The following is a 22541-nucleotide window of genomic DNA, read 5'->3' on the forward strand; positions in this document are numbered from 1 at the left end:
TCCATCAGAGCATTTAGCTGCTTTCTTGGTAGCTGCCTTCACCTACAAAGAGGGAAACTGCCTAAAAACAGGAAGGAGTAAAGCAATTGTGTCTGACACGTAATGAAATTCAGAGCTATGTAGTAGCTGGACAACTCCTCGATCAACCAGAGTGTCATCAGTGAGCCCATCTCTGAGGGTAGGCAGGTGATGATGGGGGATTTGTGCCATAGCCAAGGCATTTAGCAGCTGCTTCAGAGTTGGAGAGGTGTGTTCTGGCTGAGCAACCCAGTTCTTTTTTAGTGCTTGTCTGAACAATGTGCAGCAGTGTGGCCTTGCTCTTGGTGCTGGGTCCCTATGCACCATTCAGTGCAAACAAACTGAAGACCTGTGGATGGAAAAGGAGAAGGGTTAGGTGACCTTCGAGAACTGCAGGAAATTTCTGGTGTCTGAGGACTAACAGAACCTATGGTACCTAACTGATTAGATTTGATTTACTTTGGAAATATATAATAACCTGTCACTTTAGAGCTTTTTCATTTTTCATGGCTGTTAGATGATACAATTTACAATATAGAAAAAAATCCAGACTGACAGCCCTAACTGACTTTCTTATATTACCTGCAAGGTCTTTGTATCTTTGTTTTTAAGGTCTATTTCCCTTCTTCTATATTTCTGTGCTATGGGAATAGTCTCAATGGAGCTCATAAAAACAGAAAAACAGTTCAATAAATATACACTTTAAACAGTTTTGCCTGTGGGCACAAAATGATCCAGGGCTTGAATAAACCTCAGTTCCGTCACAAAACTGAATTGTAGCTGCTAGCTAGAGTGAGTTAGAGTAGCATACAGGCCTTGTCCTGTGAATATGATTGGTCATACAAAACCCACCACTCAAGACACAGAACATCTCTTGGCATTGTTACTATTGGAATTTTAATGAGTGTAAATAGTGAAATGGGATGGGGAAAGGGATAATTCTTTTCTTCTTATTTAGGAATTTAAATGGGTATTCTACAGTCAGACACAGAGCAGAAAACTTCCTATATTTATCTGAATGTCATTATTTATGTTATTGTCTCAGACTTGGCTTTCCTCACTTGACCTAATACTTCTCCTGGGCAGTACAACGAGCATAAACCTCTGTCTTGACTCATGATATCTCCAAAATGTTGTGTTTCTCCTCCCAGAAGCCCCAACCTGTTCCGTAGTCATTGCAGTGGGATGTTCCCAGTCCCTCTTCTGTGCAAGTGTGCATCAGGATTCCTCAGTATAAAGGACCATCCTGTGTAGTACTCTTCCACTAAGTACACATCAATGTTCTGCTTCTTCCTTATCTGCAGGTAGCTTTGGAAAGTTGTATGTGTTTGTCAGCTAGGAAAATAGCAAGATGAAAATCAACATGTGGAGGGAGCTCTATTTCACTGGAGCTTAATGTTGTTTTTGCACAAGATTCTGTATTGTCTGTGCTGTGACTTACTTGCTCATTGCCTTAAATTTGTATGTCTGCATTATATACTCCGGGATACTGCTAAGTGGAAATCCTTTTGGCTAGTCCACAGCAAACTTCTTGCAATTTGTAATGGTGTAAGAACAGGAACAAGGCCTGTGCTGTCCATAAAAGTCCAAAGAATTAGTAGCTGATATCAGAAACAAGTATAACTTGACAAAGCCATTTCCATGAGACTTAGCTTGCAATCCTTAGCATCACTAAATGTAGCTTTCAACTGTTTTAATTATTAGACACTAAGCTTTTCTCTCCCTTTTCTCCTGATGAATGAAATTATCATATTTTTCCAAAGTAATGAGTGGCAAGCTGAGGTGTTATAGCAAAAACAAAAGATCAGTACTTGTGTTTTAGATGTATTTAGGAAGAGGCAAAACTGTAGGGTGTTTTTTGTTGTTGGGTTTTTTTATGATTCTTAGTGTGCATTTCTTGTCAGAAGAAAAAATATTCCCAAAGATGATGTTTAGTGATACAAACAGAACCAGATTTTGCAGATCAGAGAACCTATCAACTACTCTGCATTTCAGCCTAATTTTATTAGGAAGTCAGCTGTCTGTGTGCTTCATGCTGGTATCTAACTATTAAGCTCTTTCTTCATATCTGTTTCCCTTCCCATTACAAAAACAACCTCATTGTGCTAGTTTTATTTTTAAAATTTATTTCTGTGCATAGTACTTCACAATAAGTTCATATAGGAAACTTATAAATGGAAACTTGGAAATGTCACTGTTTATAAAATGACACGCCAGAATGTTTATGTGGCCCTGGGCTGCAGGAGCAAGAGAATGGATGAATATCCTGCAGCTGTTTTGGCCATTATACTGTGGATGGCAGGTTGCCAGTAACAACTGTGGCACAGTGTCAGTGTCTTCCTCTGTGTGATAAAAGAGAGAATATTTGCACTTTCTGAACCATCTCAGGAGGATTTATGGCAGAGTTTGGAGGACTTGAAGTGACTAAAGATGGAAGTAGATAAGCAGCTTGTAGGTTTTACACCAACCTGTCCTTCTGTTGGCTCCTCCAGGCCCGCCACTGCTGATGTTTTTTTTGCCTTTCTTTCTAGAACATTTGAAAGAGAAGCTGGAGGAATACATGGTCCGCTTTGCCAAGGTGAGGATAGTGCGCACCAAGAAACGGGAAGGGCTCATTCGGACCAGGCTGCTGGGAGCCTCGCTGGCTAGAGGAGAGGTCCTGACATTTCTGGATTCCCACTGCGAAGTCAACGTGAACTGGCTGCCGCCCTTGCTCAGTAAGTGCGTGAGCATTCATCAGGCATTAAAAACAGACAAAAACCCAGTAACTGAAGCTGTGTCCCCCAGTAAGCTAGACATACACTGTGTCAAAGTGTTTGGAGTTCTGCTGAAGTTCTGATCTGTCTGAAGTGTCAGTGTGAGACAGAACTCCAAGAAATGTGAGCAGCTGCATTTTGTTTCTTGAGACAAAAGAATTTGTAAAATCTCTCAGTAATGCTTCAGCATATAGTAGTTACAATTTATTTTATTGTTACTACTACTAAATACACTGCTATATCTAATATAATGTTATGTCCTTGCTAAAGACCTGAAAGGGTTTGTTATGCAGGTATTGTACTCCTTCCTAGTTTTCCACATTGCATTAAAACGGTTTTTGCTGTAAATATATCCAAGGCCTCAGTGTTAAATCCAATAGCAATAGCATCCACAACAGGAAGCTCAGAAAAAATGATTTGCTATTGACTATTTTGCTGGATTCCAGCTGCAGCCAGCAAAGCTCCGTTAGTTAAAGGAATGGAAGGATTCAATTGTTGTAGCCTAAGATTTCACTTCTGGAAATAATGGTCTCTTTTCTGCACACTATATATACATGCAAAGTATATATGCTTTGCAAAGTGAGTGCTTTTTGCTACCATAACCGAAGAAAATTTCTGAGTTGCCTAATAAAGAAATTTGTATTCATTAAAAAAGTCTGCTGTAAGTACACAGAAGGTTATGGTTTTGCTAATTAATGGTTATTGTTCCTTGAATTCTGATGTTGGGACTCTTGGGCCACACAGTAAGCTGATAAAGCATTTGCAGCAACATGTGCATTCTTCTAATGAGCTATCAGTAGAGACCAAGAAAAATACTATTAACTAGTTTCTGTTCAGATCAGTAATAAGATAATACACAAAATTCCAAATTTTTATCCTTCTTAGCTTTCATATCAAATCATGTATGCAGTTGTTCCCCTTGTTATCTCCTTGCCCTCAAACACATCTGCATTTTTAAAAATAACCTCCATGTCTTCATGTAAAGCAGAAATGTCATAAAGGAGCAGAGAGAAATCCAAGTTGAGGCCAGTTCCCCTTGTTCTATCACTAGGAGAAGAGACCAACCCCCACCTCACCACAACCTCCTTTCAGGCAGTTGTGTAGAGGGATAATGTCTTCCATGAGCCACTTTTTCTCCAGGGTAAACAACCCCAGGTCCCTCAGTTGCTCCTCACAGGACTTGTGCACCAGACCTTTCACCAGCTCCATTATCCTTGTGTGAACTCTCTCCAGCCCCTCAATGTCCTTCCTGTATTGAGGGGCCCAGAACTGGACACACGACTTGATGTGCAGCCTCACAAGTGCCAAGGACAGCGGGACAATCCCTGCCCCAGGGACAATCCCTGCTGGCCACACTATTGCTGATACAGGCCAGGATGCCATTGCCTTTTTGGCCATCTGGGCACAGCTGGCTCATGTTCAGCCACTGTCAGACAGCACCTACAGGCCAGGCTCTTTTCCTCTGGGCAGCTTCCCAGATGTGCATCTGTAGGCCTGTAGCACTGCATGGGGTTGTTAGGACCCAAGGGCCTCAATTCTTGGTTCAGCCTGTCCAGATCCCTCTGCAGAGCCTTCCTGCCCTCCAGCAGATTGACACTCCCATCCAACTTGGTGTCATCTGCAACCTGACTGAGGGTGCACCTGATCCCCTCATCTAGATCATCCAGAAAGATGTTAGAAAGTACTGGCCCCAGTACTGATTCCCTGGGGAACAACACTTCCAATCTTCCACCAACTGGATTTAACTTCATTCACCACGACTCTCTGGGCTGTCCATCCAGCCACTTTTTTATCCAGTCAAGAGTGCACCTTTCTAAGCTGCCACCTTCTCCCGGAGAATGCTCTGAGAGACAGTATCAAAGGCTTTACTGAAGTCCATTTCCTTTCCCCACATATCCATTTCCCCACATATCCATTTCCCCACATCCACTAGGCAGGTTACCTGCTTATAGAAGATAATGTTAGTCAGGCAGGACCAGACTTTCATAAACCCATCCTGGCTGGGCCTGATCCCCTAGCCTATATGATCTTCCATGAGATAATCTGTTCCATACATTTAGCTAGATTTCACCATGTAAAAACCAAAGAAGAAATAGATTGGCATCAAAGGACTCACAATTGCAGCCAGGTTGCAGTTGATGTTGAACCCTCAGCCTCAAACCAGAAAACTGGAAAGATGAGAGCAACTGCATCTGTGCCCCTCTGTTGTCAAGAGGAATGAAATCTTCCTCATTCCACATATAGTAGAATACCTGTAGATAACCAACCAGCCAGAGGATCTAGAAATGAGTCTTGAGGAATACTGAAGCCCAGAATCAAATCTGTTTTATTTTGAAAGAAAAAGTAGAGCATTACATAAAGGACAAATAGAAAATAAACACACATCCAGTATATTTTCCCTGTGCTGTTTTTCTAAAGGAATGAGAGAATTTTCTTATAAACTTGAGATGGCATATATTTACTGTACTGAAATCAGATGACACCTGGCTGCTAGTAATAGTATAGTTAATGTATGTTTTCAAGTGTTTATCTGAAGTCATATTTTGTGATTCACTCAGCACTGCATGTGACTGAAAGGTCATTCAGGGAACCACAACAGAGGACATGTAGAGTGTTTATTGCTTTGAAGCTGCCCTGTTTTAGCTCTGACTGAATCTGGCATGTGTAGTGAAAAATCCTCAGCAGGTACATGGTTCAGCCCTGCTCTGGACTGGCAGTCTCTGCTGAGAGGAGCAGTGGTTTCCACTGTTCCAAACCAGGTTTTGTTCCAAATGAGACCTTGAAAAATTAGAGGTTGGGGAGGGGGGTGAGGAACCAAGACCAATCACTTACAGATAGTTCTCAGAGCTATTTAAGTATCCAACTTACATATTCAGAATGAACTATCAGCTTTTAGGCCAAAGAAAGACTGAGTTATTTCAGTACTTTTAGGGTATCTAAATGGCTTTGTGGAGCTGAGCCACAGTTGTTTTCAGTTACAGTTACTTTTGGTGTACACAACTACAAACACCCTGGTTTTATCAAAACACAAGATTTTCCTGTGGTTCCTTATGTCTAAAATATTTTGGAGGCTGAGAAGTAAGTTCTGCAGAAACACGCTACGGCAGGTAAGCATCATCATACTTACAGGATTCTTGAGAGAGTTGCAGAAATGAAGACTGGGATTGAGCTTGAGCATTGCTCAAAAAAATCTCCCCCTGGCTATCTACATGTGACTTGGAGACTTCAAATCCTTCAGTGTATTTAAAGATAGCAGCTTTTAAAGATGAAGAGAAGGATGCTAAAGCATTAAGAGTGTACCTTTGACCTGCTTCAGAAAAATCAATCCCATTTAGTTTCTCTACTCCAATCAATTTAGAAGGAGGGATCAGAGACAGATTGTTATAAGCCCTATAACTATTAGGAGGGCCATCGCAGGAAAGAGATTATGTAAAAGTGATTTTATATAATGATCACAGATAACACTGTACAATGTGCCAGTGAATGTAATTATATTTGGCCGTAGCAACAGTAATGCAGCCATTATCTCTGTGATGAGTTTCCTAGAATTTTGTGAAATCCTGTGTTTTAAATTTATTTCACTATTAAAGAATAAGGATGTAAAAGCCAGCTGAACTTCCAGTCACAGTAATTTCCCACTAGAAGCATTGATCCCTGATTTCTAAACTTAAACTTCTGAGAATAAATATAAAGACCCTGATGTTTTGTGAAAATAATCTTTTTTTCTTAACTCCAGTCCTGCAGAAGCATGGAAGCAGAATCTGTCTTATTAATCATTATACCAGTATTAGCTGCCTCCCTAGCTAAGTGTTCAATCCACACTCAGCCCTCTTATTATTTTTAGGGTATTATCAACCGTCAGTGAAATCTAAACAACAAAATCAAAAAACAAAAACCAAATTTTCCACATAGGCCCCAAAATGTACTAAATAATATAAAGGATCTAAGCTGCCATTCAGAGAAAAAACTTTATTATACTTGGAATGTTAAGGTTTTAGGGGGTTTTTGAGGGTTCATAGGTAATTTTTTACAGTCCTTTCATGTCAATACGGCTATAGGTTTTCTCTGTACTTCCTCATTTCAAACCATTATTCCTCTGCCTAGTTCCTGATGTTGGCCTATCTTCTTTACTTGTCTTTCTTTTCAGAGGAGCTCTATAGGATTAAGCAATAGGATTCACCAAAGCAGACTCAGGGTGAGCTGAGTTTATGCTAGGGATGGGAATTTGATTTAGTCTCACAGTTCTAATTTTTTTTAAAAGCAAAACTCAAGTCCTTTCTTTAGAAAGCAGGTAAGAATAGTACTGTGGAGCCTTCTTTAGAACTCAAAGATTGGTACAAAAAAAAGGACTCAAGCTCTGTTTTTCTCTTTGTGTTGGAGTTTGCCTTTAATTTGGAGCATTTGATTTCAAAGCTGATGCACTCTACAGCCACAGAAACAGTGACTGAATGGTTGCAGGGGCTGAAATTCACATTTAGGAATAAATCTCTCTCTCAGGGGGTTCCCAAACATACTCCCCACAGATGAGGGAGTATTTTTACCATTTGCTTGCTGGCCTGCTCCATAGCTGACAGACTGGGGACAGCTCAGCATAGCAATGAGAGAGAGATGCAGATGACTGGACTCCTGTGGGTCTCACATGGATGTGCTTCCTTTTAAGGAACCATAAATACTTCTAATCACTGCCCAACTGCATTAATTCTACTTTAAATAAAGGTTTGATACAGATTGGAAAGATGAAATTATTGGGGGGCCACAGGGCACAAAGCAAGCAATCTTCAAACATTCAGAAACCTGTGGGATTCACTTTGCAGTAATATGATAGATGGCTTGACTAGACATGCCGTTTCCTATTTTCTGCTTTCATTTTTCAGACCAGATTGCACTTAATCACAAAACCATCGTGTGTCCTATGATCGATGTCATTGACCACAATCACTTTGGCTACGAGGCGCAGGCGGGGGATGCCATGCGAGGAGCTTTTGACTGGGAAATGTACTACAAAAGAATCCCGATTCCTCCAGAGCTCCAGAGAGCTGATCCCAGCGACCCCTTTGAGTAAGTAGCGATAAAGGGGAGAGTGGGAACATGAAGAAGGGCAAGCAAAAAGTGTAACTGTAGGAGAATCCAAGCCCAGGCATTTCCATGTAGGCCACTTTCTGCTAATGAAATGTAATAGAAGAAAACACCTGAAAACTAGGAAAAAGATCAAGGCAACAATTTGTAGAATTCACAAAATGGAAACACAACTTGGCTCAGCGACTGTACATAAGAGACAGGCACATGCTTGTAGTTAAGTATTGGCATCAGAGAAGTGATTGCAATGGCAGGAATTCTGTTTATTTCACAGAAACTTTATTTAATGTTTTATTTGCTGGTGATTGATGCAATATATGCACCCACAGTTGAGTCCACGTTACACCAGCAGATGCTTTGTTTATAACTGGTGATGTGGCTGCTGTATATGCAGTGCTGTAACTTGAACACAGAGCTGTCAAACCTGAACACTGTCAAGATGATTTGTAAATAGTTTTAGGTAAGACAGCCTCTGATCCCAGTATTGTAGAGATCAGCTCGTTCACAGAAATTATCTTCCTTCTTTCCACAAAGGTACATCCTTTTTTCTTATCTCTTCTTATAATTATTCTCATGTAAGACTCAGCTTGGATTAATCCTTATCAAAAGGGAAAGGACAGACAGACAGACAGACATGGTTCTAATGTGGGAAAGTCTCCAGGTCTCACACAGGCACATCCCAGCAGGGCTGCCAGTAGGGCAGGCTCTGACATTCGTTAGCCCTGGCTGAACCTCCACACTGTAGGTTATGGCAGTTTGAAACCTCAGCGTTCTCCCCTTCCCAAAGCAAAACGTGGAAACAATAGCAACAGAAGAACTCTGACCCTAATATCCAGGGAATGACCAGCAGGGAGGAGTAGGTAACTGTGATATTTGTGGGCTCATTTTCATTTTTCTACTTGCTCATTTTTGCTTATCTCCATCCAGGCCCTTCAGTCTTCATCTTGCATTAGCATAAGTGCCAATGAAGTACTTGACATCAGGTGCCAATGTGACCACTTGTCACTGATTGGGTGGGAGATTCAGGCAAGCCCTGCTTTAGTTTCAGATTTTTGACAGCAGTTTAAATTCAGTATGGCCCACACCTAAAATCACTCCAGCCTGCAAGTTCTAAGGACAGCAGATCAGGTTCATTATAAAATTAGTTATTCATTTAATAGGTAGGCAACCACAGTCAGAAGGCCTTAAAGAGAGCTACTTATTACACAGAGAAAAACAAAGAGAACTAGTAGCTTACATAAAACAGTGCACAATATCGAGGTACCTATATTTAAGCTGGCAAAGAACTAGTATAGATTAAGAGTCAATGTAATTTACTGCCAAAATAACAATAGTGTACAGAGTGCTTTCACTCAGCTCCCAGGAGGGTAACTTTAAGGCAGGCATCCCAGCTTTGGACAGAAAGCCCCACAGATTTCCAGGGAGTATGCAGAAGATTTCTGCTTTGTGAAAATTTGATGTAGCTTTTATAGTTTGTAAAGTGAATTGTTAGTCAGAAATTCCAGCTTCCTTTCTAGATCTCACTTCCACAGCAAGATATCTATTGACAGCTGGGAACATTACTTTCATGGCGTCAAAAAAAAGTCACTGCAAGACAAGCTGTCTTGACTGAGTTATTTCACCAATTAGAAAGCTCTCATGAAGGGCAAGATGCCCTGAGTTCACCAGCTAACAAAACACAGATAAGCTCTTCTGAGGGGCCAGATGCCCTGCTACACCATTCCACAACACAGACACAGCTAGTGCAATCACATAACACTCCAGAGCTGCTAGATATTCAATTACTCTAAGCCTTCTTGGTCCTCTGAGCAGTTGTAGTTTCTTGGCACTTATTGCAAGTAACCTTTGTATAATTTGGTTCAGCTTTCAAAGTTTGTGTAAGTAAAACTTCTCTATTGCCAGCGTAGCCACAGGGTTGCTTATCAGTTGTTTCACGTTTGCTGTTTGTAGTTTGCATCTTGTAGAATCTTGTTGCGAAGACAAGAGAGGACTAAAGAGGAATCTCTCATAGGAAACCTCCTAGAAAGACAAGGTTTTGTGCAGTACAGAATAGATGTGGTGGCTTTGCATGAACTGCTATTCCACTCAGCATGGCAGCAGCTGATACCCACCTTGCCCTGCCAGCGTGAGACACAGGCAGATAAATGGCTTCTCAAGGAACAAGGTATAGTACAGTGCAGCCTATAAATCTCTTCTAATCTGAGTACTTGTCAGGTGGAAAGACCTCCCTGTTCTTGCACAAATCAGTGAGAGTCTTTCTTTGTTTTCCCCATAACAGGATGCACATCAGAGCGCGATGCTGCTGGGAAAGCAGCACTGCTCCAGGAACCATCATGTCTGTCCCCACACATGCCAGCAGGACTGAAGGCTGGCTGAGCTAGGACGATATGCTTGCTTAAAAGTACCCTCTGCCTAAAATGGCAAATGGGAATAGATATGTTTTAAATAATCAGTATGAATTTTGCTTAGGGGAAAGATTATTTTCTAATTCAAAGTCAGTACTGCTTCTCTCCTATGGCCTTCTCTGCTGAGATCTCAAGTTTTTAATACCTTGCTTACAACAAATAGAGTAAATGTTGCAAACCATTTTACCTATCAGTAACTTAATTGACCAAGACAGCTTCTTTGAGTAAAAGATACAGAACAGTTTTCCTTTAGTTACATATGCACTAAAACTAGAAATTGCTTCAGCCAGCACCATAATTATTATGCTACTATTTTGTAAGCAGTAGGGATTTTTTTTTTAATTTAGGTTAAATATTTTACTGTTGGTATCGTAATAGTTTTATTTCTTGCCAGCAGAGTCAGATCTGAGATGATCCCTAATGAACTGGAAAATTGCCAGCATTTTTAGTAAAATACCAGCAAATAATGGATACATGATCCAAAAAGTGTGCTGATGAGTTTTTCCCTTCACTTAAAATGCCAGCACAGTATATGTGTGAAGCAGAAAAGGTCACATCAGCCTAAGAAATAACGTACATAAAACCAGATCAAACTACAGAAAACCTAAGAGCAGTTGTTGTATTATCTGCATGGTACATTTGCTTTCCATCTGCACATGACCAAAGTCCTGCTGCATCACACACCAGCAGCGTGTTTGCAGCTGACACAACCAGCTGAAGTGTTGGCAGGTAGGCTCTTGGTATGACAGGAGCACGAATCTTACTGAGCTCCAATGCCAGCTCAGCTAGTGCTCTGGAATTAATCTTTTCCCACATTTTAATTTTTTTTTAATAGTATTCCACTGTGGTCAGTTTTGACCAGATGCTCTCCCATTAGACACTGTCTATCTCAGCATGGTCTTCCAGTTCAAAATCCTTCTTGTGAAGAAGAGACATTCTCATCCATTTGTGGTGTGAGTGTAGTCTTGATTTATTGTTCCCATGCCTGCAGTGCCACTTGGGACAGCATCTTTGTCCTTTGCTGTGACAGAACTTGGAGCTTCACTGCAGCTCTCAGCTTTTTCTGATGTACACTCAGAAATGGTGTTCCTCTCACCCCTTCTCAGGCCCCCTGCAGTTGTTCACGACAAGTATATTTACACCAAGATTTGGCTTGATGTTTATGGCTCTAAGACTGTAAAACGCTCTCAAAAGCTTGCAGTGTGAAATTCAGGTACAGATGATGTACTACCACCAATTGGGGAGTCATATGACAAATTTGTAACTGCACTTGGATCTGGCAGCATTCATGCACGAATTTTATCAGTTTGGTTTACATATAGTTTGTCACTGGCCATGCCAAATTTCCCATAGGTTTCACTGAACCGAACTACAGCCATTTAAAATGTATTTTCAGTCAAAGCTCCCATATGAATTATTGGATATTTTTCTATGCTCACTGCAGCGTATAGGAAAGCTTAACAACTATTCTATAAATGGATCTCATGTAGCTTTTAAGGTTAGCAAGTTTTTTGAAATATCTGTGTGACTATTTTTCAGGATATATTGAATCCTTCTAGGCATGGAAGCTGGATTTCTCCTCTAATAGGGTTGCCTCCTCATCCAGACACTAAGTCTGTGAACTCTTTGATTTCCCTTTTTCATGTGCCACAGAAATGAGAGTTTTTACATTGCATTTAACTGATCTGTCCCCGTTGCAGATCATCATAGTGACTGTAGTGATTTTTGTCTTGCAATTTGTGTGCAACTACCTGAATATACTCTGAAGAGTGCTTCCTGCTATTTTCTTCTGCTGCATCTGGGGTTGTGCAAGCAACTCAAATTGGTGTTCTGATGCATGGTGGGAAATTGTCAGACAGTTGTGGAATCATGATTATGTCATGATGATGCTCACTGTCTTGATCCCAGGATCAGTGATCATTCAGCAGAATTGGAGATCACTTGGAACATTTTATTGTAGTCTATAACAGAGATGTTTATCTGCTTTGTGGCAAGGGTCATCTTGGCTTATCATCTCCTGCTGGTTCGTTCCTCTGTCTCAGCAGAGGTTTGAGAGCTTGCCCTTACAGGACACTTAGGTTTGGGACATAAGAGCATGCTCCTCTGTGGCTGTTCCTTTCCATGGTGCAGGCTCTCTGGTCCCCAGCAGAGCTTGCCTAACCCAAGCAATCGCCACTTAAACTAATGGGATAACCTTGTTGCTGTAATGGACTGCGATATACAGCATGTCAGTTTATATGATTTAATAGTCTGTCTGAGCTAAAAGCTCTGTGGAAGTTCAAAGTGGAGGTTGGATATGCTCAGGCCTGCTGGGGATGACCGCTCTTTATTTCCCGGCAGCATTTACATTATATCAATTCATGGTACCACATGCTTGATCTCAAAACTGGCATCCATTTCATGCCAGCTGCAACATACTTTTAACCAGACAAAAACCATCATTTCAACTCAAAAAACTATTTGGAAGGGGCTGGAGAACTCCTTGGAGGAGTTTTATGGTGGTGTAACTTCATGATGCAGGAAGGGGAGAAAGGTGCAGGTGAGACCTAACAACATTGCTATTGAATTGCAACTCAAGATGGAAAATTTAACCAATCAGAGAAGTGTTGTGCTATTTACTGGATGCCAAGACTCCTAGCACCTATCTGAGGAAGTTAGAAGTGTTTTAGTGTGTGACCACTCCCTGCTTTCCAAGAGTTCTTTGCCTTCCAGTGTAGAGCTGTGATCTCCAGACCTCCCTGAAGGGAGACAGAGCTGAAGACATGTGACTCTAGCAAAGGACTGGGACAGCAGTTTTGCAAATACTGGGCTATTCAAGCAAGTAGAAACAACTTTATAATATCTGACATTTTAGTTCCTATACTCAGTTTCCTATCTATATTATAGAAATAGAATCACTCCACCATCACAAGGCTCTCACAGTAATAGGAGCCACTTATGTTTAATGGATGTACTTTTGGGTAAAATTTTGGACATGCTCAAGGGATAAAATTGGGTAATCAGTACATTTTTCCTTTCCCTTGCATCACAGGCTCTCAGCCTTGAATGTAATTTATGACCCTAATGTAGCTAGTTGTGTGTAAAGATTGGAAGGTTACTTGACGTATTCTGTTGAATTGCGTACCTAAAATCACATTATTATTTTGCAAACTGTCATCCCGATGCTCTTTTTTTTTTGAATTTGATATACTCTCAGAAATACTCTTTTTCTGCAGCTCCTTATTTTCAGTATTTAAATACATACTTTTTACAACATGTTCCTGCATAGAAAGCCTTTGCTAAGACTACGTTTCAAATCTGACAAGTACTTTTACAATTTTATTATTGTTTTCTGAAGTTCAGAAAGTGCTTTGGACAATGATTTCTGTTCTATAGCTCCCAGAGCTTTATAGCCTATGTCTTTTATGGCTGATTTCTGCCTATAAACGCATTCATAAAACCTCTCACAACCAGAAACAATCATCTATTTTTTTAAAGCCTGAGTATAATCTGCTGTTTTGAACTGTGCAGCAGGAATGTTTTATGCATAGGAATTATTCTACAGTGAAGCGGTCTCCAACTAGTGCTAGTTTGTGTAAGTTACGGTCTTGATTTATTGTTTTGACAAGCTATGGTCTGTAAAAGACTGCTGGTGGAGATAACAATAGTGGATATAAAAATAGCTTTTATAAACTGTCATCTACCCATGGCCCCTTGAAATCTCAGAATTTTTTTCAATGAGAGATATTGACACTAACACAGAATTTGTGGGTATGCGTATGCTCATATTGAATAATTTTCTCCTGCCTTTGATAGGATTTCAGTGTAGAGGTACTGTACAACCACTACATTTTCTCTGAGGACCAGTACAGAGGAGAGGATTCTACAGAGTGTGTGACCTATCAGAATGAAAAACAAAAATCAAGGATAAAATGGTGCTGGTGGTTTAATTTCAATTTTCAATCAAGGAAATCAATCACTAATCAAGTTCTTCATGCTAGCTGAATTGGGTAGATTCAGATTTGATACACAGCCTTTCACTTAAATGGTCATTGTGGCTTATGCCAGCCAAGACAGAGTACTGATTTTTTTCCTAATCAGTTAGGAAAAAAATATGAGGCTAAACTCATATTTCCAATTTTCTTTAATACTTGGGGCATCATATTTAGCATAAAAATATAAACACCTTGAGTATAATCCTTCTAGAGCTGTTAGCCTGCTACTTCACACAAGTATCAACTTTGGAGCTTGACAGTCTATATGCCCATATGCTGGGGCAGATTCATAAAATGGGTCACGAATACTACCAGTAATTAGAAAATTAAGTAGCTTCTGGGCATGATTTTAATACATCTTTACATAAAAAAGACTAGGATGGTAGCCAAGAAGAAGACAGAGCTATGTTGCTCAGTGCATACAGGTGGGCTATTTAAAACTATCACCATACTGTTGATACAGATGGCTTTACTTCAAAATTATAAAATCATGTCTGAACAGTTTTCCATAAAGAAAAATGTCACCTTTTTTAAGCAATTCTTTCTATTCTTATTTATATGTTTAGAGCCATTTTCTCTAGAACTTGAATGCAGAATTTGGTGACACCTATTGATTCTAAGAAAGAGAAAACCAACACCCCTTTCTTACATTTTATAGTGTTTATCAGCATAAATTTGGGAGCAACCTCTGCATCCACTTGGTTGTTGTGGTTTATTTAAAGAATGATCTGCTGCTGTCTAAATCTTCAGTCTAGTGCTGCAGTTGCTTCCAACAGAAGAAAGCACAAAGCCTGAACCAATTAATTTGATGGGATTGGGCTGTGCCAAACTACTTTCAAATGTGTACATTGATGCAAGTTCCATACATGTTCATTGGCCCAGGTTTATCGATATTCCTTAGCATCTGTCCAGGATGGGATGTGTGTGTCGTTTACCCCTTGCTTTGTGAGGTCTGCAGGAGCTCCACAGTATCACAGTCCTTTCTTTCCAGTGCCCATGGTTTGTTTTTTTTCAGAGGCAGTGATCAACTAAACATGACATAGAAGCATCCTCACTGGCCAATATATACCTTCTGATTTTTTTTGACTCTGCATGGAATAATTCTGCCTGTCCAGCTATCTTGGTGTAGCCCTCAGGTAATGAGATATTTCTGGCTTCCACTCTGAAAAAATCAGGCTGTCAATGCAGCGTGTGCTGGAAGCATGAAAAAAGAGGAGATGGGAAAGAAATTTGTATATAGCCAGTGTTTCAGTACTATTCTTACAATATCCAATCAGAAATTTTCCTGCCACAGCTTTAACCCCTTCACATTCCTAATCACTTAACTGCACAGTGGGAGCAGAGCTTTTAAGTACTTGAGGACTCATGTCAGATAAGTTCATTGTTCATTTTCAAGTAAATTACATTCTTTCCTTCAGCCTCTCTTAATAAATAATGGTTTCTAGATCTCCGATGATTATCTTATCTCATCTCTGATGAGAGCCTACAGCACCAGCCAAAGTCTTACCATTGCCTGGTGGAATAGATGGGTGACTTTGCCTCTCTCAGAGACTATGTTCCTGTTTGCATTTCCTTGACAGTATTGATTCATGCCAGGCTTGTGCTCTGGTGTAACCTCCACATCATTTTCTGCAGAACTGGTATCTAGCCAAGTATTCATCATCCTCCTCTTGTAATTCAGATTTTACATGTGTAAAGGCAAGGCATTTATATTCATATCTATTTCAAGTGCCTTGTCCAAAAGAGTGATCTGTCTTCATTATCCATAGATCAGTGTGATATTTTGTATCTGCACATTTGAAAATTTATCTTTTTTTCCTTTCTTTACTTCACTTTTCCAATTTGCTATGATTTTTACATTCTGCTTAACCCTCCAGTTGTTTACAGCCTATTGCAATGTTACTTGAGCTTTACTTGAGGTTTGTGCAAATGGCAAATTCTGTTCTAAATCCCGATTATAATACTGTCTGTTTGGTCCATGCCTGAAATTGAGGCTTGCAGAGTTCCTGGCTTTCCAATAATCCATTTTCTCAGCCAGAAATGCAGCCTGTTCCACACTGTGGCCCTTGAAAATTTGTCAGCTTCCTGCTAAGCAAACCTTTATAAAATGGTACCAAAGAATTCCTTCACATCCTGTAGATGGCATCTGATTTACAGCACAATAGTAGCTTGCTCTTCGGATCCATTTCCATCCTTGAGATCAAGGCTAGGACTCCATGGACACATGTTCCAATCTGATCCAGTTATGCACAAAGCCCTCCATTCCATGGAGCTGCTGAATTGCAGCTTTTAATGCAACATTGAACTGGATCAGATACAGGACAGTGTCTGCAGATGATCTCAAGACAATTTCCATTTTGATTTTGGATTATAGGATATCAGTAGGTTTTGCATCTCTGTTACATTAATTATGTACCTTCCATATTTCTGCAGGTTTTAATCCTGGCAGTTTGTCTGTGAATCAGGTTATTTATCTCAGACTTGAGCGAGAAAAGTGAAAACATATTTTGTTTACAATCTTAGGAGAGTTCAGTGTAGGTATTGACCTGATGAGTACCTTATTCTGAATTATCCCCAGACAAACTAGCATCTGTTTCATTTTCATGTAAGTAACCAAAATATCATTATTCTAGCTGGAAGACATGTTTTTGTCGAGAGGCAAAGGTAAATGCCTCCTCCAACCTGTGAAGTGAAAATTATGATAAACACTCTGAAATGTGCTGTGTTCGTTTATTTATAAAATGCTATGCATGTGTCTTGATAGAGAGGAAAAAATGAGACTCAAAAGAGTTGACATCAGTTCTTTGATAAACTGCCAAGAGAATATCCTTTGTCCAGGAACAAGATCCTTGTATAAACTTTACTCATTTCAAAATGTACCCCTTTTGTTTGTGAGAAAACAGCACAGAAATATCTCTTCAAGTGAATTATTTGGGAAATCAGCCCCTGTGATGTTTTCTGTTTTTAAGATGGTGCATCAGTGTTATTTTGAGTGCTGGAGAGGCACTGTAGGCATGAAATCACAGAAGTCCATTTGCTCCCTACAGAGAATGAGATGCCTGCAAGGAAAGAGGAGATCCCATGCCCTCCGCTCTCCTTGTTCTCCAGCAGAAAGTTTAGCTGATGCTGCAGAACTTCCCTGGCTTTTTCATGCTAGGGCAAATAGCCAGGGAAGTTTTTCTGTTTTCCCAGGAGTGCAAATGACGTGTGGACATGCAGGGAACTGGGAGTGGAGAGATGATGGTAAGTCAGGAAGAGCACAGTGGGAGAGCAGTAACAATAATTTTCCTTTTCAAAGCACTGCAAACATGCAAAGGACCTCTCAAAATACCCAGGGGAAAAGTAAACAGCAGGGAAGAAAGTAGTTTGGAGGAGTGTTTTCAGACCACTGCCTGGGGAGCACAGGGCAGGGGTTTTGAAGAGACTCCCAAGGACCCTGAAGGAGAACAAACTCTAAGCTCTCAGACCACAGGAAATGCTTTAAGTCCCCAGCTTTTTGCTTTGCAGAAGGTTTTAATGCCTAGCCTGTTATTTAGTGATTTTTTTTTTTTTTTTTGACAGAATGACAGTTGAAACAGCAAAACTGTTCAAAGCACAGTCTTTGTTCCTGGCATGTTCAAAGGGCATTCAAGGAAGGTGAACAGTCCTTTGTCAGTCATATATGTGTAATTAGTCAATATAGCTTAATCATATGGGCCCTGTTATTTCCAGGGGTGTTTTCATTTGACCTTAAACCAAACAACATAACAAAAACAGGAATTATTATAAATGGTGAATATAAACTATATTGCATTAATTTTTACACTTACCTTACTGCATTTGCTTGCATTTCCATTTCTGCTACATAGGGATATTATTATTCTATAGAAGAGTGATGTTTAGAGATGTGATTGTGTTTTTTGTATATCACAAGGTATTATTGCTATTGCAACCAATTACCAGTACGAGTTCCTATAATGGTAAGTTAATAGATTAATAAATTTTTAATGCCAAGACAGAGTATTGTGACTGTCTTAATGGAAGTGGTAATACTTTAAAAACATTTGTATATGTACCAGAAGGCAATAACATGCTCATAATTTCTGTAGGCATGAAAGGACTCAAAACTTATCAAAATGTGAGTATTGGAATGCCTGAGATTATGTTTTTTTTATACTGCCATGTTTTTTTAATGTGGTATAGCAGAATACTGATCCAGTTTATAAAAATTCTTGAATTTACATATTTGTTTATTAGAAATTATTTATTTTTGCCTTATTACTTTCACTAATAGTTTGTTGGAAATGAAAGTTTCCTAAACTCTGCTGGCACAGCTGGCCCTAGGCTGTAAGACAAGGAAGGCTGATAGATGGGCTTTAACTGCAGACAGATTTCATCTGTCTCGTCTAATACTTATTAAGAAATCTAACCTCGGTTAAGTTGTATTATACAAACCTTCAATTGTATCAAGGACTGCCAAATAGTTGTTTTTTTGCTTTTACTGGACTTACATCTCCACCTACTGGCTGATTCAACAAAGTCCCTTTAAAATATTAGTTTAAATGAAGTTGAAGTAGTGGTTTTGCCTGTTAAAGCTTTTCTTATTCATTTATAGACACATTTTTCAGGTGAGGTTTGTTCAAAGTTGCTTGTCCACCTATAATATATGAACTATATAATGAAGCCACTGGTTTTAAACTTGTTGACCTATGTATATTAGCTTTGGTCTTAATAATGAAAATGTGACAGAATTTTTAAATCAGGAAAAGATCTCTCTCTCTCTCTCTCTATCCATCTATCTTTCAATGGCAATGCATGAGTACGTCCAATATCCAAGTACACAGTACACCTATACAAAGTTATTCCTATATAACTCAATAAAGATTAATAGCATAAGATTTATAGCAGTAGAGAAATAATTTTTAAAAAGAAAATCAGAAAAATGTCTTGTAGCAGAGCACTCAGATGACCCATTGGGTGATTATCATCAGTATTATTGCTGCATCCAGAAGGAAAAAAAAAAAAAGGCAAAGGAAAAAGAAAATCGTAATGTCAGTTTAGAATTTAGCAAAAAGAACAGGCTGAAATTTGGTAACAAAAAGTTCAAAGTCAAGGTGGACTGACAGTGAGAATTTCTTTCAGAACAGTGTCATCCATAGGTAGCAGTAGAGGAAGAGTACAGCTATTTTTAGAAGCTGATGATCATAGATAACCATGACTCTCCACTGTGATAACAGCTGTGAAAAGGACAAATGCAATCCTGGAACTTATTTTGCATGTAGCCTTTGGGCCTAGTTACAAAATATTTCCAAATCCCAGCTGACCTTACTCCTTTTCCTCACAAGTCAGGATATCTCCTCGCACCCTCAGGTGGGTTCTGTCTGTTCTTCTCTTGTCTTTGAGACGCTACAACTTCACCCACATTTCCAGAGGGAGAAGATGAGAACGTTAAACAAACACAAAATTAGAGCGCAGGGTGTTCTTTTATACCTTAGTTTTCTCCAAAGGTTTTGCTTTCTCACTCTTTATGATGAGGCATTCACCTGCGAAAGTTGATGTCATGTCCTGTCTACCACCACTTTAAAACCTTTTGACTGGCATTTCTACTTAATTTCTGCTAAATTAGCAAGTCTGTGGCTTCAGAAGGCTTCCTACTAAAAATACATTGGTAAAATCTTAACTATTATGAGGAACCTAAAGTACACAATCTGCCTAGTGGTCATATAAAGAATAAATGCAGTACAGTGTATGGTGAAACTAGAAATCTGCTCCTTGGGCTGAGTAATAGTAATTCACACACACCCCATTAATTTTATGGATGTCAATTTAGATCTAGATTCCACATCAGGGGCATCTAGAAAAAAGTCATATGAGCCACTTAGAATTAAATATCTTTTTCTGCAGAAGTTTGTGTTAAGCAGTGCTAGAATTCAGATGCTGGTAGGTTTCTTTTCAATTTGTTTTTTTTTTTTTTCTCTGAGCAATTTCTTCAAATACTTACAAGAATAACTCAAAATAGGAGCATGCCCTGAATATAAAAGTAGCTATTACCCAGCTGGAACAGAAATATTCCAAAAATGTGGAAGATAACTGAAAGAAAATTGAAAAGCACTTTGCTTTGTATCTGAAAACAATAGGCACCAGCAGAAACCTTGAGACATCATCTCTGTAGTTCTCAACATAGCTGATGTTTGAATGCATTCATTTGACTAAAATGGAAGAATTAATTATGGAACTTAAATGAATGTGTGAGTTTATGCATGCTTCTGCATGACATTCCAGACATAAGAAATAAAAAATTACTCCAAAAGAAGGGGTAAAAGCAGAAAGATGTGGAGTTCAACCCATAAAGCAGGAACACCAGCAGGACTAGAGGGCTTCCTGCAACTTGACAGCAGCATAGATGATGCCTCAGTTCTCTGAAAATACTGGTCATTCAGGAAATTAATTGAACATACCAAAGCAGTCAGGCAGTTTAAAAATATTTGATCTGTCAGATGATTCCTGGTCCATTGCTAAGAGACCTCACATCCTGTTTCAGTCTTTACTTCCTTGGCCTTTTGCAGCCTCTTTTCATAAAAGACGAGCTCCATATTCCTCTGGTGGTTCTGGCTCAGCTTTAAGTTTATTTTCACCTCTCCATTTTGAAAAGTGCAGGCCAGATTTGTATGCATCATACTGATTGCAATCCTCAGCACCTGAGCTATATCTGCTGGAAAAATCTTTACTAATAGATCTTAAAGTTGCATTTGAACTTTCCAGAGCTTATCTGTTTCTTGTTTCTTCCATCCCTGAGCAATCCGACCTTGCGTATCTCAGGTAGCTGGGGCAGCTATTCTTGCAAATATTCAATTAATGCAATTGTTGCTCTGACAAAGTAAAGGGCTCAAGGTGTATGGAAGAGCAGCAAGATGAGATGTACTTGAAAGATTCCCTGAGAACTTTGATGTCACTTTTCCAATACTTGAATCCATTTTCATTCAATAAGTATTGTCCTTTTTTTCCACTTCCATTTCTAATGAAGCCTGAAATTAACATAGCTTTTTAGTTTCTTCTCTTATTTGCAACAGCATCATTGATACTAGTAGCTTAGCACTAGGAATAGTTTTTGTAAAGCTAGAGGCAGAAGTCAAAAGTATTTTGGATCCTGTATGCTGGGATGAGGAGTGTTTTGAGTTATTTGGTCTATCCCAATATAACTAACACTTAACATCTCCACATTTAAGCTACAGTTTGTCTGGGAGAGAGGTAGTCCATGTGAATCTTAGTTAAAACCTATTTTGAACTCCTCAGTGTCATCACCTTACTTTAACAGAGATCCTCTGTTATTAAAAAGCTGATGTAAATGGACTGTTTTTTTTTGGGGGGGGGGGGAGTTATTTAATTTTTGTATTGTGATTTGCATGTGTAATGGCATGAAAAAACCCTATATTTTAAGGGAAGAACTGTAGCAGTTGATAATTCTGAAATATCTGAAACCCATAGATGAGCATATGCTACTGGTGAGCAAGATTTTAGTGAGCAGTTTTAGCAAGGGATTCCTACAGGGATGATTACCATTTTGATATTCAAAATGCACCTTGAAATTTCTGGTGTCTTGTATATTTTCTGTTTTGTAAACAAACTTGGTGTTAGCTGTAAGTCAGTATCTGTTAATAATTATGTTGGACAATTCTCCTTTCTGAGCCTTTTTGTCTCTCTCTGGGTTTTGTCCCTGTAAGAGTATTGTTAACACTGTACACATCTTGCCAGAGATATAATAGTAATGGGAAAAATAAACTTAGGGGTCCATAATCCATTTTTCAGAGTGAGGTAGTTCAGTCTGAAGAATGCAGTGTTTTGGAGAGTCTCTTGTTGGGACACAGGAGATCTGTAGATGAGAACAATAGCTGGAGCACTAGAGGCTCATCACAGTGCCAGGGGCAGGGCTGGTCACTGACGCGCTGTCAGATTTGTTAGCTGAAACAGATCCTTGGGGATTTTCATGACAGCTTTCCTTTCTGCACATTGATATTCCTTATTTCTGAATTATTCAGCATTGCTGCTGCTTAGCCAGAGAGTGTCTCTGGAGCATAATTAGCTAAACAATGGATAAAAACAGGAAAAAAAGAAATGTCCCAATTATATATTCATTGTTTTGTGAGTACTTGAATAGCAGTTTAAAATACCAGCTATAGTTCACAGGAACCTGCAAGCCAGGGCTGGAAAACTCTGAAAAAGATACCCTAGCCTCAGTCAAATTAATACCAAAATTCCTGTGGTATGAAACAGGGCAAAAGTTAAACCTTTCAAGACATATAAAAACAGACAGACACAGATATATCATCTATCCT

General features: G+C 39.4%; 1 protein-coding gene across 1 annotated transcript in view; it reads left to right on the forward strand.

Moving 5' to 3' along the window:
• The window catches only part of GALNTL6 (polypeptide N-acetylgalactosaminyltransferase like 6), a 437607-nt gene that overhangs the window by 353284 nt on the left and 61782 nt on the right, over positions 1–22541 (forward strand). The window contains exons 5-6 of the mRNA XM_071432077.1: positions 2550–2735; positions 7649–7832. Coding sequence (XP_071288178.1) covers positions 2550–2735; positions 7649–7832 — 370 coding nt within the window. The remainder of the gene's footprint in view (positions 1–2549; positions 2736–7648; positions 7833–22541) is intronic.

Source organism: Agelaius tricolor, unplaced genomic scaffold, assembly GCF_023055355.1.
Source record: "Agelaius tricolor isolate 1412-34295 unplaced genomic scaffold, bAgeTri1.0.p SCAF_8, whole genome shotgun sequence".
NCBI lineage: Eukaryota > Metazoa > Chordata > Aves > Passeriformes > Icteridae > Agelaius > Agelaius tricolor.